At 52.7% G+C, this 12,609-nt stretch overlaps 1 protein-coding gene across 2 annotated transcripts; it reads right to left on the bottom strand.

Moving 5' to 3' along the window:
• Positions 1-971: 971 nt before the first annotated feature.
• MAPK13 (mitogen-activated protein kinase 13) lies at positions 972-11,114 on the bottom strand. 2 transcript variants are annotated; one of them, XM_082639025.1, is made up of 12 exons: positions 10,933-11,114; positions 9,975-10,104; positions 8,544-8,602; positions 5,236-5,344; positions 5,016-5,045; positions 4,565-4,612; positions 4,325-4,439; positions 4,099-4,170; positions 3,433-3,512; positions 3,112-3,190; positions 2,858-3,034; positions 972-2,587 (listed from the first exon to the last, which is right to left on the bottom strand). In XM_082639025.1, exons 1-12 carry the CDS (start codon positions 11,049-11,051, stop codon positions 2,505-2,507), a joined length of 1,101 nt encoding a protein of 366 aa, XP_082495151.1. In that variant the 5' UTR covers positions 11,052-11,114; the 3' UTR covers positions 972-2,504. The 2 variants fall into 2 exon arrangements, with proteins under 2 accessions (XP_082495151.1, XP_082495152.1); XM_082639026.1 differs by lacking the exon at positions 5,016-5,045.
• Between the last annotated feature and the right edge of the window lie 1,495 nt (positions 11,115-12,609).

The raw sequence follows: 12,609 nt of genomic DNA, 5'->3' as shown, positions 1-12,609 counted from the left end.
TAAGCACACTTGGCAAGTTCTGGATTAAACAATGTTGAACAGTTCTCCTCACTGTAGGACTTGTCAGAACCTTTAACCTGTTAATGAGCCTCATGGTGTTGTATCCCAGGGCTGGTGTTGCTTGGCAGGCCGTGCTGGCATAAGGAAAACGGGAGGCAGCAGGAGTAGATGAGTTTAGAGAATGCAGGGGACTTTGAATACCAGGCCAAGAAGGCTAGACTTTCCTTGAGGCTACTGAGGAGTCTCAGAAGACAGTTCACTGAAGGATTTAGATTAAGGGGACCGGTGGCAGTTTAGTCACCAGCAAGGTCAGAGCCCCTCCCTCGATCCACTCCTCCCTCCTGGATAGGAGGGCCACTCCTTGGGAGAGAAAACAGGGTCCTTGGACACAGGCAGCAGTGAAGAAGCTCAGAGACAGGCTAGAAGGGTGGGGAGGCTGGCAACCCTTGATTCCAAGCTTGGGTTGACAGCCTTTGGCACAGTGTTCGAGGCCACTGTGGTTCAAATCCTGACTTTACCACTTTCTCCCTATGGGTATCTCTCTGGAGCCTCAAGCTTTTTCTTCTTCTTTTTTAAAATAGACTTTTTTTTTTTTTTTTTTTTTTTTGGCCATATGCGGGCCTCTAACTGTTGTGGCCTCTCCTGTCGCGGAGCACAGGCTCCAGACGCTTAGGCTCAGCAGCCATAGCTCACGGGCTCAGCCGCTCCGCGGCGTGTGGGATCTTCCCGGATCGGGGCACGAACCCATATCCCCTGCATCGGCAGGCGGACTCTCAACCACTGCACCACCAGGGAAGCCCAATAGACATTATTTTTTAGCGCAGGTTTAGGTTTACAGAAAAATTGTGCCAAAAGTACAGAAGGTTCCATATACTCTCTCCCTCCCACCCCCATGGTTTCCCCTAATATTAAATATTAACATCTTGCATTAATGTGGTACATTTATTACAATTGATGAACCAATACTGGTACATTATTATTAAAGAAAGTCCATAGTTTACTTGAGGGTTCACTCAATGTGTTGTACAGTTCCACTAGTTTTGACAAATGCATAATGTCGTGTATCTACAATGACATCATTCAAAATAGTTTCACTGCCCTAAAAATGCCCTGACTGAGCCTCAGTTTTAACATCTCTAAAATGAGAGTGTGAAAGTCATCTAAAGCCCCTCAGTCTCCCATTGTAGGTTTCTAATTTAGGCCTTTTGACAAATTATGTGGTACTGAAATCAACTAAATGTTTCTCTAAATGTGGTCAGATATTCATCAGAATCACTGGGCTTGGGGTGAGGTGAAGGAGTCCTCATTCAAACGTCTAGGGTCTCAACCCCAGACCTGCTAAATCAAAATCCCAGGGGCTGGGCCCAGGAATCTGCATATTAACCAGGCCCTGGTGCATAGGGAAGTTTGAGACCTGAACAGAGTTTTCAAAACTGAACAGAAGGATCCAATCCATTGTCAGGTTAAAGCTCAGGAGAGATGTACAATTCCCAAAAGGGGGAAGGAGTAGAACCGTTTTCCTGGAAAAAGCCCATTTCTGCCTTCTGCAGCTCCCAGTCAACAAGCCTGCTGTTTCATATCTTGATTGCTGATCACTCACCCAAAATAACCTGCATGCAATGTCTCACCAGCTGCAGCTCTCTCTGCAACTCCCTTAATTTAGCAGCCAAACACGTTTGGCTCCACAACAAAGGGGCTCTGGGATGGGGCCCCTCCCTCATGGCCATCTGTAGTGGGTTGAAAAATGTGCCCCCAAAATTCATTTCCACCCAGAACCTCAGAATGTGACTTTATTTGAAAATGAGATATTTGCAGATGTAATTACTAAGGATTAAGATGAGATCACACTGGATTAGGGTGGGTCCTAAATTCAGTGACTGATGTTCTTACAAGATCAGCCAAAGACAGAGATACACAGAGCAGAGAAGGCCATGTGAAGACAGAGGCAGAGACAGGGGTGATGCAGCTATAAGCCAAAGAACACCAAAGATTCCAGGAGCCATCAGAAGCTAAAAAGAGGCCAGGAAGGATTCTTCCCTAGAACCTTCAAAGGGAACATGGCCCTGCCAACACCTTGATTTCAGACTACCAGCCTCCAGAACTGTGAGAATAAATTTCTATCATTTTAAGCCACCCAGTTTGTGATAATTTGTTACAGCAGCCCTAGCAAACTAATACACCATCACTGCCGTAGACTCCTGCCCCAGTTAGCCCCACTACAGCCATGAAGGTAAGGACCCCACACACAGGTGATTCTCCAGATGGGTGCTTTAAATATGGCCAGTTATGATCATAGCTATTTTCTCCCAACCAACACCTCTGAATTCTGCATCTACTAGGCCTGTTTCCTACACAAGGACAAGGGTCCTCTGTCCTCTGCTTGGAAGGCTATAATCCAAGACGGGTTAAAACTTCAATAAATAAATATTGGTCCCAGGGGCAGTGCCTGGCAGGTGGTACCATGTGGCCATTCCTGGGCTCAGCCGAGGGTCGGGCTAGATGGGTCACTGCAGCTTCATGCCACTCCGGCGCCGAGAGTCCTTCCGGGCGATGGGGCTGAAGTTCACAATCTCCTTGTAAATGTGATCTGAGAAAGACAGGGTGGTTCAAGGGGTAGGGGGTGCTGAGGGCAAGAGAGAGCCCCCCTCTCCCAACAGACATAGTGTGGAGCAGGAAGTCAGCTCAGCGCAGGGAGAAAGAAGTGCACACAGGGGACAACACTCGCTCAGAAAGAAAGAGGTGATAGTATCCAGGAGGGAGTTGGGACCGGCTGAGGGCAGGCAGGAAAATGAAGCAGACAGAGGAGAGGGATGCTGCAGGCAGAGAGAGGAAGCAGCCTGAGGCCCCGAGCCCTTACGCTTCCATTCATCCACTGTGAGCTCCTCCTGTTCTAAGAAATCATCAAATGGCTGCTGGGCCTCTGTTTCCTCCTCAGGGTCCCGGCAGGATTCAAAGAAGGGGTGGGTGAGGGCCTGAGAGGCAGTCAGGCGCTTGTGTACGTCCAGCTCCAGCATCTTCTCCAGCAGGTCTGCAGCTGCGGTCACAGAGTGTGAGCCTCACACGCCATGGAGAGCCCGCCCGCTGAGACAGACTGCAAGCCCCAAGACTCACCCTGGGGGCTGGCACGCGGGAAGAGCAGAGAGAAATCCTTCTTGGGGTTTTGTGGCAGGGACTGGATGTAGGATTTGGCCTGGAAGACAGAAAAGCACTGAATAATCCCCAGTTGTCAGCCCCTCAGGGCTTAGGCCATGGGGTATAGAGAAGGGACCCCAGAAAAGCCCCTGAGCAGGGCTGAAGGCTCAGGTCGGAATCCAAAGTGAGATGAAGGCAAGAGCCCTTGCCAGGGCAGGGGGGAGGCACAGCCTGCAGCCCACCTGGCCCTGGTCAGCCAAGCGCACAGCCCTGGCCAGCCTGGGCCCATCTGCCACTCACCGCTTTGTCATTCAACTTCTGCACAAACTCAGCGTCCGGCACCCCCGTCACTTTCAGGATCTGCGTCAGCTGGTCCAGGTCTTGGCAGCAGGTTAAGGCTCGGCCTCACTCCCTGTGGGTGGGTCTGAAGCTGCCCTTCCTGCTGCCCCTCCATCAGGCCCACCTAGCACTGTGGACCATCCAGGTTCCAGACACTCACCTCCTCCTGCTTTTAGGAGGGGAGGTTCATCCTTCAGGACTCAGGTCTCTGGAAGGCTTCCTACCTGCCAGGCTGGGTAAAGGGTCCCTCCCCACAAATGCTCCTGCATGTGCCACCTTCCTGGCCTCATACCGCTCAGTCACCTCCATCCATGTATTTGTGTACTCCCCCCCCCACACCCTCGCACTCTGAGTTTGGCAGGGAGACCCACATCTTCTCCTTAATCCCTGTGCAGCACACACAGGCGCCCAGTTCAGGTGTGTGGTGCCAAAACGTCAAGTATTTTCTGCATGGTGTTGGAATGACAGGTGACTAGTTTTCATCACTTTGCTTCTCTGTACTTTAAAGTTGTTCCACAGGGAGCATGTATCACTTTCACATTAAGAAAAAAAGAGAGATTTAAATAATAAAGTGTCCGTTGAAGGAATGAATCCCTGGATTCATTTGGCTTTTCCAGCAAAGGATACAATCTTTCCCCTTGAACAGAGTTTTCCCCGTCAGCATCTCTGCCATGATACAGCCCACAGACCAGATGTCCACTGCAGAGGGAAGGGGAGGAAGTGTCACCTGGACCAGCTGACCAAGACCCGGCAGTCATCAAGAGTCAACCCAGAGTCACCAAGACAGCCTTGAGGAAGCTGTCAGAGAAGAACCCCAGCCCTATCCCCCTCCCCCGGGCAGTGGACCACTGACCAGTCTGGTTGTAGCGCATCCAGCTGAGGATCACCTCAGGGGCCCGGTACCAGCGGGTCACCACATAGCCAGTCATCTCTGCATCTGCATGCCGTGCCAACCCAAAATCCAAAATCTATGGCTCGGGGCACATAGGAAAAAGGAGCTCGCTTAAGAGAGGCTCCCCGAGCAGCTTCTGGGGGCTCCTATGGGAGAGGGGCCCACCCCAACCCCAAGCTGACCCTGCCTGGGCCCACTCACCTTCAGCTCACAATCCTCATTCACAGCAAGGTTGCCTGGTTTCAGGTCCTAGATGAGAGAAGAGATGGAGCACTGGGCAGAGGCAGAGATGGGAGCTGTCCCCACTCGGCTGCCAGCCAGCGTGCGACCTTGGCCAGGACCCTGCCCCTCTCTCTGGGTTCTGGTCTCCTGTGCAGAATGAGGGTTGGACTAGGTGTCCTCTAGGGCCCATCCAGCTCTAAAATGCCTCTTGGAGCCTGAAACACCCAGCTCAGGGCTTGCTTTGTTGGCAAAATTTTCCCAGAAAGTTCCCCAGAACACAGCAATTCTTCTGAGCAGGTCTTCCTGGGCCAAACCTAGATCTGAAAAATCCACTCTCCCTGCTTCCTCCACCTCCTGGAACCCCCTAACCCTAACCCTAGGCCCCAGGGGTGGGCGGGGCCTCTGAGGATGTAGCAGAGAAAGCACTCACCCTGTGGATGACCCCAGCTGAGTGGATGTACTGTGTTGGGGAGAGAAGAAGAAGGGTGAATCCGGTGCCTGGCTTTTGCACCAGGTGTTTCAGGCTGGCTCAGAGATCTCCTCTGCCTTGTCATGGTGTGCTCTCCCAGCCTTCAAGGTCTAGCCTCCCCCAGACCCCAGGTCTCAACACCAAGCCCCCCTCCCCTGCCATCTTGCAGGCTCCCACCCACCTTAAGACCTTTGAGCATCTGATACACCAGGTACTGGATCTTGTCCTCACCGAACTCCATTCCCATGATCTTCTGCAGGTCCGTCTGCATGAAGGGCATCACCAGGTAGCTGCAAGTCATGAGGACTTCTTGAACAGTCCCCAGCCCCACCCAGCTCCAGGTCCGAGCTCAGAGGAGGGCAAGGGGCTGGGCAGAACAGAGGACCAGCCCTACCACAGCCAGCCAGCCAGACCCCCATGCAGTGGGCCTCCTGACTCCTGGCTCCCAGCCTGGACCTGGTGGCTGCCCTGTTGGCAGAGCTCAGGGTACGTATTTCAGCTGGAGCTGTGCTCAGGGAAACCAAATGGAGCAGTGCTCCCTCTCTTCAAAGGTGCCCTCTGCTTGCCCTCCACACCCCACAGAAAGCCACTGCAGTGAGTCAGAAACATTTGCCAGTGTTTCCTTCTGCTTCTGTACAAATATTTCCTCCCCCAGAGGGTCATGCCCCCGCCAACATGGCTCCTCAAACATACAAAAATGTCCTCCTTCCAAGAAGGAAACAATAAAACAGTTTCCAGGAGGGTGAAGAAGGAAGAAGGAGGTAGCTGAGCCAACACACCCTCTTAATGGGATTGCAAAACATGCCGAAGTCAGCAAAATGTAACTGTGACTCAAGGCAGTAATAGCAAAGTCCAGAACAAAAAAAGGATAAAGATTTAGGAAGGAATTTAAAAAAAAAAAAAAAAAAAAAAGGATGTGGAGGCCATCTCCCTGAGCCTGTGACTTTTGAAGTCTCCCCCCACCTGACTGCACCCCCGCTTCCCTCCTCCACACCCCCCCAGGCACGGGGACCCTGCTCCATGCACAGACCCTTCCCCACCTTTGTGTTTCACCTCTGTGTGGACCCTGATTCTTTCTTTGCAGCTGACAAACTTGCTGAAGTCTCACTGTGATACAACCACCTTCCCTTGCTTAACCTTGTTTCTTCAAGTAACCACCCCTTCTCTCTCTTTCCCTCCCGATCAAACTTCTAGAACGAGCGGTCCTCACCTCTTGATCCCACTGCCTTAATGTCCAGTCCCCTGATAACTTGGCATCTGTTCCCACCCCACCAGCCCAACACAACACCCATGGCTCTCTTTCTTTATATTCAAAGTTTTGCAAAGCCTGACACTCCCTCAAAATTCTCTGCTGCTTCTACCTCTAGTCAGGCTCTGTCTGTTCATCCTCTTATACCTTTTCTTTAGTGTTGATACCTTTTTTTTTTTTTTTTTTTGGCTGCTCTGGGTCTTAGTCTCGGCACACAGGATGTTCGTTACGGCGCGCGGGATCTTAGTTCTGGCATGCGGGCTTAGTTGCAGCATGCAGGCTCTTAGTTGCGGCATGCATGCAGGATCTAGTTTCCCGACCAGAGATCGAACCCAGGCCCCCTGCATTGGAAGTGCAGAGTCTTAGCCACTGGACCACCAGAGAAGTCCCTTTAGTGTTGATACCTTAATGAACAGTATCGAATCATGTTCTACACTAGCCTGTCCCTGGGCTTTGGCTATCATCCACTGGTGATTATTCTGGCTCAAATCCACATCCCTAGCCCAGACCTTCCTAAACTCCAGGTTTATTTGCAACTGCTGATTAAACACTGGAATGTTCATAGCCTCTTCAAAAATGAAGTGTCCAAAATGGAGCTCATTATCTTTCTCCCAAGATCTGTTTTTCCTCCACCTTGTATTCCGAGCAGGAACCTGGCATCCCCTGACCTATGCCACCTCTCCCAGCCACTGCATCCCAAGGGGTACAACATTCTGACAGTCCTGCCTCTCGATGGGTGTCAAGTCTGCTCTCAGGACCCCATCACCTCTACTTTATTTGGATCAAGGTCGGGGTCTTGAACACTACCCTCCAGGTTTCCTACCTCCCAGAGCTGCTCCCTGCTCCTTTCTTGCTGCCGCCAGAGGGTATCCCCCAAATCTGATCTGACCACATCACAGCATCTCCCTGCTCAAAACCTCCATAGGCGTGAGGATGCCTGTAGGATCAATTCTGGACTCAGCCTGACCAAACCAGCCTCTGGCCTCCACTAGCCACACTGCACTTGTCAATACTGCCCAAACGGCCCAGCCTCTTTCAGGCATCATGGCCTTTGCCCATGCAGTTCCTTCTACCTGGGCTGCCTTCAGCCCCTTCTACCTCAGGCAAATGTCAACTTATCCTTCAGGACTGAGTTCAAAGTTTTCTCCTCTGTGAAGCCCGCTGAGGCAGCTTGCAATTTCTGGCTCTCTATCCAGACCTAGAGTACTGACCACCACTGTCAGTATTCACTACTGTCAGCCCCCGAGGTCCACTTTAAATTCCCAATGCTTGGGCTTTCCTGGTGGCTCAGTGGTTAAGAATCCGCCTGCCAATGCAGGGGACATGGGTTCGAGCCCTGGTCCGAGAAGATCCCACATGCCGCAGAGCAACTAAGCCCTTGCGCAACTACTGAGCCTGCTCTCTAGAGCCCACGAGCCACAACTACTGAGCCCATGTGCCACAACTATTGAAGCCCGTGCACCTAGAGCCCGTGCTCCACAACAAGAGAAGCTACCACAATGAGAAGCCCGCACAGCGCAATGAAGAGTAGCTGCTGCTTGTGGCAACAAAGACCCAATGCAGCCAAAAATAAATAAATGAATTTATTTTTAAAAAAATCCCCAATGCTAAGCCCAGCAGCTGGCATTATAGGGGGAAAAAACCCATTCAAAATCACTGCACTAAACTGAAAACGAAAGCATCCTAACAGAGACCTGCAGCTGCATTTGAAATAGGACTGGAAAAAAAAATCCACCTTCCCAAAGCTTCCTATATTTTAGACCAGGTACTGCGCTAGCAAAGCCATGCATTTAGCAATTAAATTTTCTCATTTTGTGTGGCTCTGACAAACATCCCATCAGCCAGAGGTAGCCAAGGCTTCCTGATCCTCGCTTCATGCTAGGAAGAGCCCCAAGGTCCAGATCCACACCTGCGCCCCCAGGAACTGGTGAGGTAGGTTGATGCAAACCCTGTGGGGACTGGCAACAATGTCTCTGTGGTGGTAAAGCTGGGTAAAGCAATGCACATGAGCAGACAGCTCTGTGTCAGGCAAGGTCCATATAAAGCCCCTCCCACCTCTTCCTGCCGGCCTTTCTCTCCACCCTTGGCTGAAAGAATCTCTCCACAGCCCAGAGGCACAGGGACTCCTGGGGCAGGAAGCCCCCCTACCCAGAAGAGAGAATCTGGACCCTCCCCTTACTTGCTCCCCAGTGTCAACTAAGGCCTGCAAATGTCCTGGAACCCAGCGCAGCCCGACTCACAAATCATGAAAGTTGCGCAGGGAAGAGGCTGAGGTGAAGGCATCCAGGAGTCCGATGACCTGGGGAGAAGGTTGCCAGTGAGGACTGGGCAGCCGCTGCAGCCCTCTGCTCCCCTCCTCTGGGGCCCCAGGCCTGCACAGGACCACCTGCCCTTTCCTAAAACACCATCTCCAGCAGGAGGCAGGTTCCCAGCCTTCTGGGAAGCAGTAAAAGGGGCAGAGGTGGAAGAGGAATTCCTCTAATTGGGAGGGAGTTTGCAGTGCACAGTGGAGAGTCAGGCTGGGGAGAGGGGGAGGTGGACACTCCTGTGCTCACTGACCCCAAGTCTGGTGTTCAGGACAAGCAGCACAAACCCACTCTCAACTCAAGCAGGGAACCACAAGTGGTGAAAGGAATCAAGGAGGGAACAGAGAAGGGGTCTTACAGCCAGCAGGCTCCCTGCCCTTGACCTAGGATCTCTCGCCACATCCAACCTTACCTGCCAGAGGGCTGGTTCAGAGCTGGGGGCAAGATTACCCCGGCTAGAGGCCATGGGGAGGGGTTTGCTGAAGAGGAATGGGGCTTAAAATGTGAACAATATTTTGAAATCATTATGTTAAATGCTTACCTTCCAATCTAGGTATCCTACAGAAAAGCCTGGGCTCCAGGCCCAGCACTGGGTCATTAGTCTTCCTGGCTGTTTCAATCAGAGGTCAGGCACTGGGGCCTGCAGCCAGGTTGGCTAGGGTCAAATTCTAGCTCTGCCACCGACAAACCATTTAACCTGTGAGTCTTTCTGTGCCTCAGTTTCCCCATCTGTATATGGGGGTAATAGTACTTATGTGATATTGTGAGGATTAAACAAGTTAGTTTATGCAAAGTTCTTAGAACTGTGCCTGGCACATAATAAGTGCTCGTAAGTATCTATTATTCTTGTTGTTATTATGTGGAAACAACACTAACCAGGATTCGGGGCACCACCTCTTAGATCTAGAACAACTACGAAGTTCCTCTGTGCCTATTTCCTCATAACAGTGAGACAGTAAGTTCGCACCTCACCGAGTTTGTTCTGCTCCACTGCCAAAAATTCCCTTTGCACCCTTCCTGGGAAGTAGGCAGGGTGGGTCCTGGCACCTGATTTTAATAATTAGGTGAGGAACAAGGATCAAAGGAGCAGGGGGGAGATTCCCTTTCTGCTGGCCCTGTTATGAGTTCCCTGCACCCTCGTGGGCCATCACCCGTGTGACACACACACACACACACACACACACACACACACACACACACACACACACACACACACACACACACACACACACACACACACACACACACACACACACACACACACACACACACACACACACACACACGGAGGGGCCTGGTCAGGACCATCTGTGGGGCTGCCCTCCACTCTCTGCCTCCCAGAAGCAGCCCCCAGGCCCAGCCTACGTTCTCATGCTGCATGTGCTTCAGCAGCAGCAGCTCGCGATAGGCCCGCTTGGCAAAGATCTCAGACTGGAAGGGCCGGCTCAGTTTCTTGATGGCCACCTTCTCCCCTGACTGCTTGTCGATGGCTGAGCTGTAGGGTCAAAGGCAGGTCAGCAGGCAGTGGCTCCCCATCACAACCCTGGGACTCCAGATCCTGGGTGGTAACTCCCAGGCCATCTAGGAAGCCATGGCCATCCTCACCCCAATCCCTCTTGGCCAGCAGTCTAAGCTGGGAGGAACTGATGATGCCCACCACCTGCAATGTGAGTGAGCAGCTGACAGCACAGTGGAGCTGGGAGAAGGGGGAGACAGCAGGCAGAATCTGAGAGAGGTGCACTGCCCCTGGGTCAGACACAAGTTAATGCCAACAGGATCCTGAGCAACCTGGCAAGTCACTTCTTGTTTGGGCCTCAGTGTACCCATTTGTAACAATGGGGATTTGCCCGGATGAACTCTGGGGTCCTCTGTAAGGTTCAAGTCCTGGAGAAACAGATCCAGTCCTAATTCAACCCACAGAAACTCCCACCAAGCCGGTAAGAAAAGAGAGATGGCGCCTGGAGTGGCCCTAGGCCAGCCTCCAGAGCCTGAGGCCCCTGCTGCTGCTCCATTTCACTGCCCAGCTTGCCGCCTTCTCCCAGCTCCAGGCCTCTGCCTCGGAAAGGCACCCGCGAAGTTCTTCCAAGCCCGCAGGGCTCTGGGCCTTGGGGTCCTCCATCAAGGTGGTGGGCGCACAGCCTCGAGTGCCAGCAGGAGAGGCGACACGGGAGGCGGGTCCGGGAAGGGGGCATTGGCTGGGCCCCGGCTCTTCCGGAGGCTCCACCCGCGTCCCGGTGCCTGGGCGCCCACCATAGGTCCACCCCATGCCCCAGGCACCGCCCCCCCGTGCCCCCACGCCGGCGCACAGGCCCGGGGGTCTCACCACACGGCGCCGTAGGCCCCGCTGCCTACGTGCATCAGGGACACGTAGGTCTTGGGCAGCTCCCAGGCGGTCTTGTTGACGTCCTGCTTGTAGAAGCCCTTTTTCCAGGTGAGGTTCATCCCGGGCACTCAATCTCAGCGGCCCCAGCGCGATGGCTACGTTCGCGGCCCGCGAGGCTCCCAGCACCCGCCCCCGCCCGCAGTCCCCGCGCCGCCCGCCCCGCGCCGCCCGCTCCTCCCCACCCCGTGCGAGGGCGGGGGCCCCGGCCGGCCCCGCGTCCCACCTGCCGGCTCGCCCAGGTGCGCCCCGCAGCCACGCCCAGGCCTGCCAGACGGCAAGCTGGGGAGCCCGATTTCCGCCAGCCCCGGAGTTTGGCGCCCGGACCACAGACCAGCTAGAAGAGGCAGGTGAGCCGCCCTGCAGGGAAAGGGTGTTTCCCGTCGTGTGCTGGGGTGGGGCTGGGGGCCCGACAGACCCGAGGGGCTCCCACGGATGGCGGAGGGCGGGAAGATACAGCCTCCCAGATTCCTCCAGCGCGGGACTCTGTAGGAAGATCTCCCCGGAGATTCTGAAGACAATTTTGGGAAAAAACAAAGCAAAACAAAACCCCACGTCTTTTGATTATGGAAAGTTTCAAACATATACAAAAGTAGACAGACTAGCTCAGTGCTTCTCACATTTGAATGTGCACACGAATCCCCTGGGAATTATATTTTATTAAATACAGATTCTGATTCAGTAGATCTGGGGTGGAGTCAAGATTCTGCATTTCTAACTAGCTCCTAGGCTCCGAAGATCTCTGGACCACACTTTGATAGGGAGGTTCTAATGACCCTGCATGGCCCCAATCCCACAGCTTCAACAACTACATCAACTCCTAGTCAGTTGTTTCCTCTACATACTTCCTCCCCCATCATTTTGAAGCAAAACCAAGCATCATATCATTTCATCCATAAATATTTTTTGTATCTCTAAAAGATAAGGATTATTTTAAAAACACAACTACAGTATCATTTTTACACCTAAAATTAATAACAGTAATCCTGTAATAACAACTATCCAGTCTAGGTTCAAATTTCCAGTTTTGAATGTAGTTTTTGCTGGTTTCCTAATGCCTCATGAGGGCAATGACAAGCCAAGGCCTTCTGCCACCTGTGTCTGGTGGCTTGTGCGTCCTGGAGAAGATTCTGTGCTCAAAGTAAATTACCGAGAACGCCCAGGAACAGGGTCAGGGGTGGAGAATGGCTATAACGGGTCCAGATGCCTGGCCTGGGAAGGGGATTGTGGAAGGGATGGGGACCGCTTGCTTCACTTTGTCAACAGTAGAGAAGAAGGAAAGGAACTTGCTCGTGGCCTGCAGAAAGCTGGGGGTCCTCCCTAGAGAATCTTCTGAACCCAAACCCTACGCCACAGCCCCTCCCACGCAGTCCTGCAGCATCGGGCACAGCCCAGACCATTGGGAGTTTGGGGGAGGGAGATGCAAGGATCCCACAGAAATGCCCAACAGGCATTGCAGATGGGGAATCTGTCTTACGCATATCTGGCACACAGTAGGATGTGTTAAACTATATGGAGAGTGAATGGAAGAGTCAGCCCATTAAAAGTGAAAAAATATTTATTTAATGAACCCTCGTGTTTGCCACATACCAGTCATTATTCTAAGTGCTTTACACACAC

This window comes from Mesoplodon mirus (assembly GCF_964341445.2).
Source record: "Mesoplodon mirus genome assembly, chromosome: 12".
Classification (NCBI taxonomy): domain Eukaryota; kingdom Metazoa; phylum Chordata; class Mammalia; order Artiodactyla; family Ziphiidae; genus Mesoplodon; species Mesoplodon mirus.
This window is presented reverse-complemented; position numbering and strand designations above follow the sequence as displayed.

Bases quoted from the DNA above. Each gene is read 5' to 3' on its own strand.
- MAPK13 (XM_082639025.1), bottom strand. From the start codon at position 11,051: ATGAACCTCACCTGGAAAAAGGGCTTCTACAAGCAGGACGTCAACAAG. The intron at 8,603-9,974 runs GTAGGCTGGGCC...CCTTCTCCCCAG, and splicing joins AGCACATGCAGCATGAGAAC to GTCATCGGACTCCTGGATGC. The intron at 3,191-3,432 runs GTGAGTGGCAGA...TCTGTCTTCCAG, and splicing joins AGAAGTTGAATGACAAAGCG to GCCAAATCCTACATCCAGTC.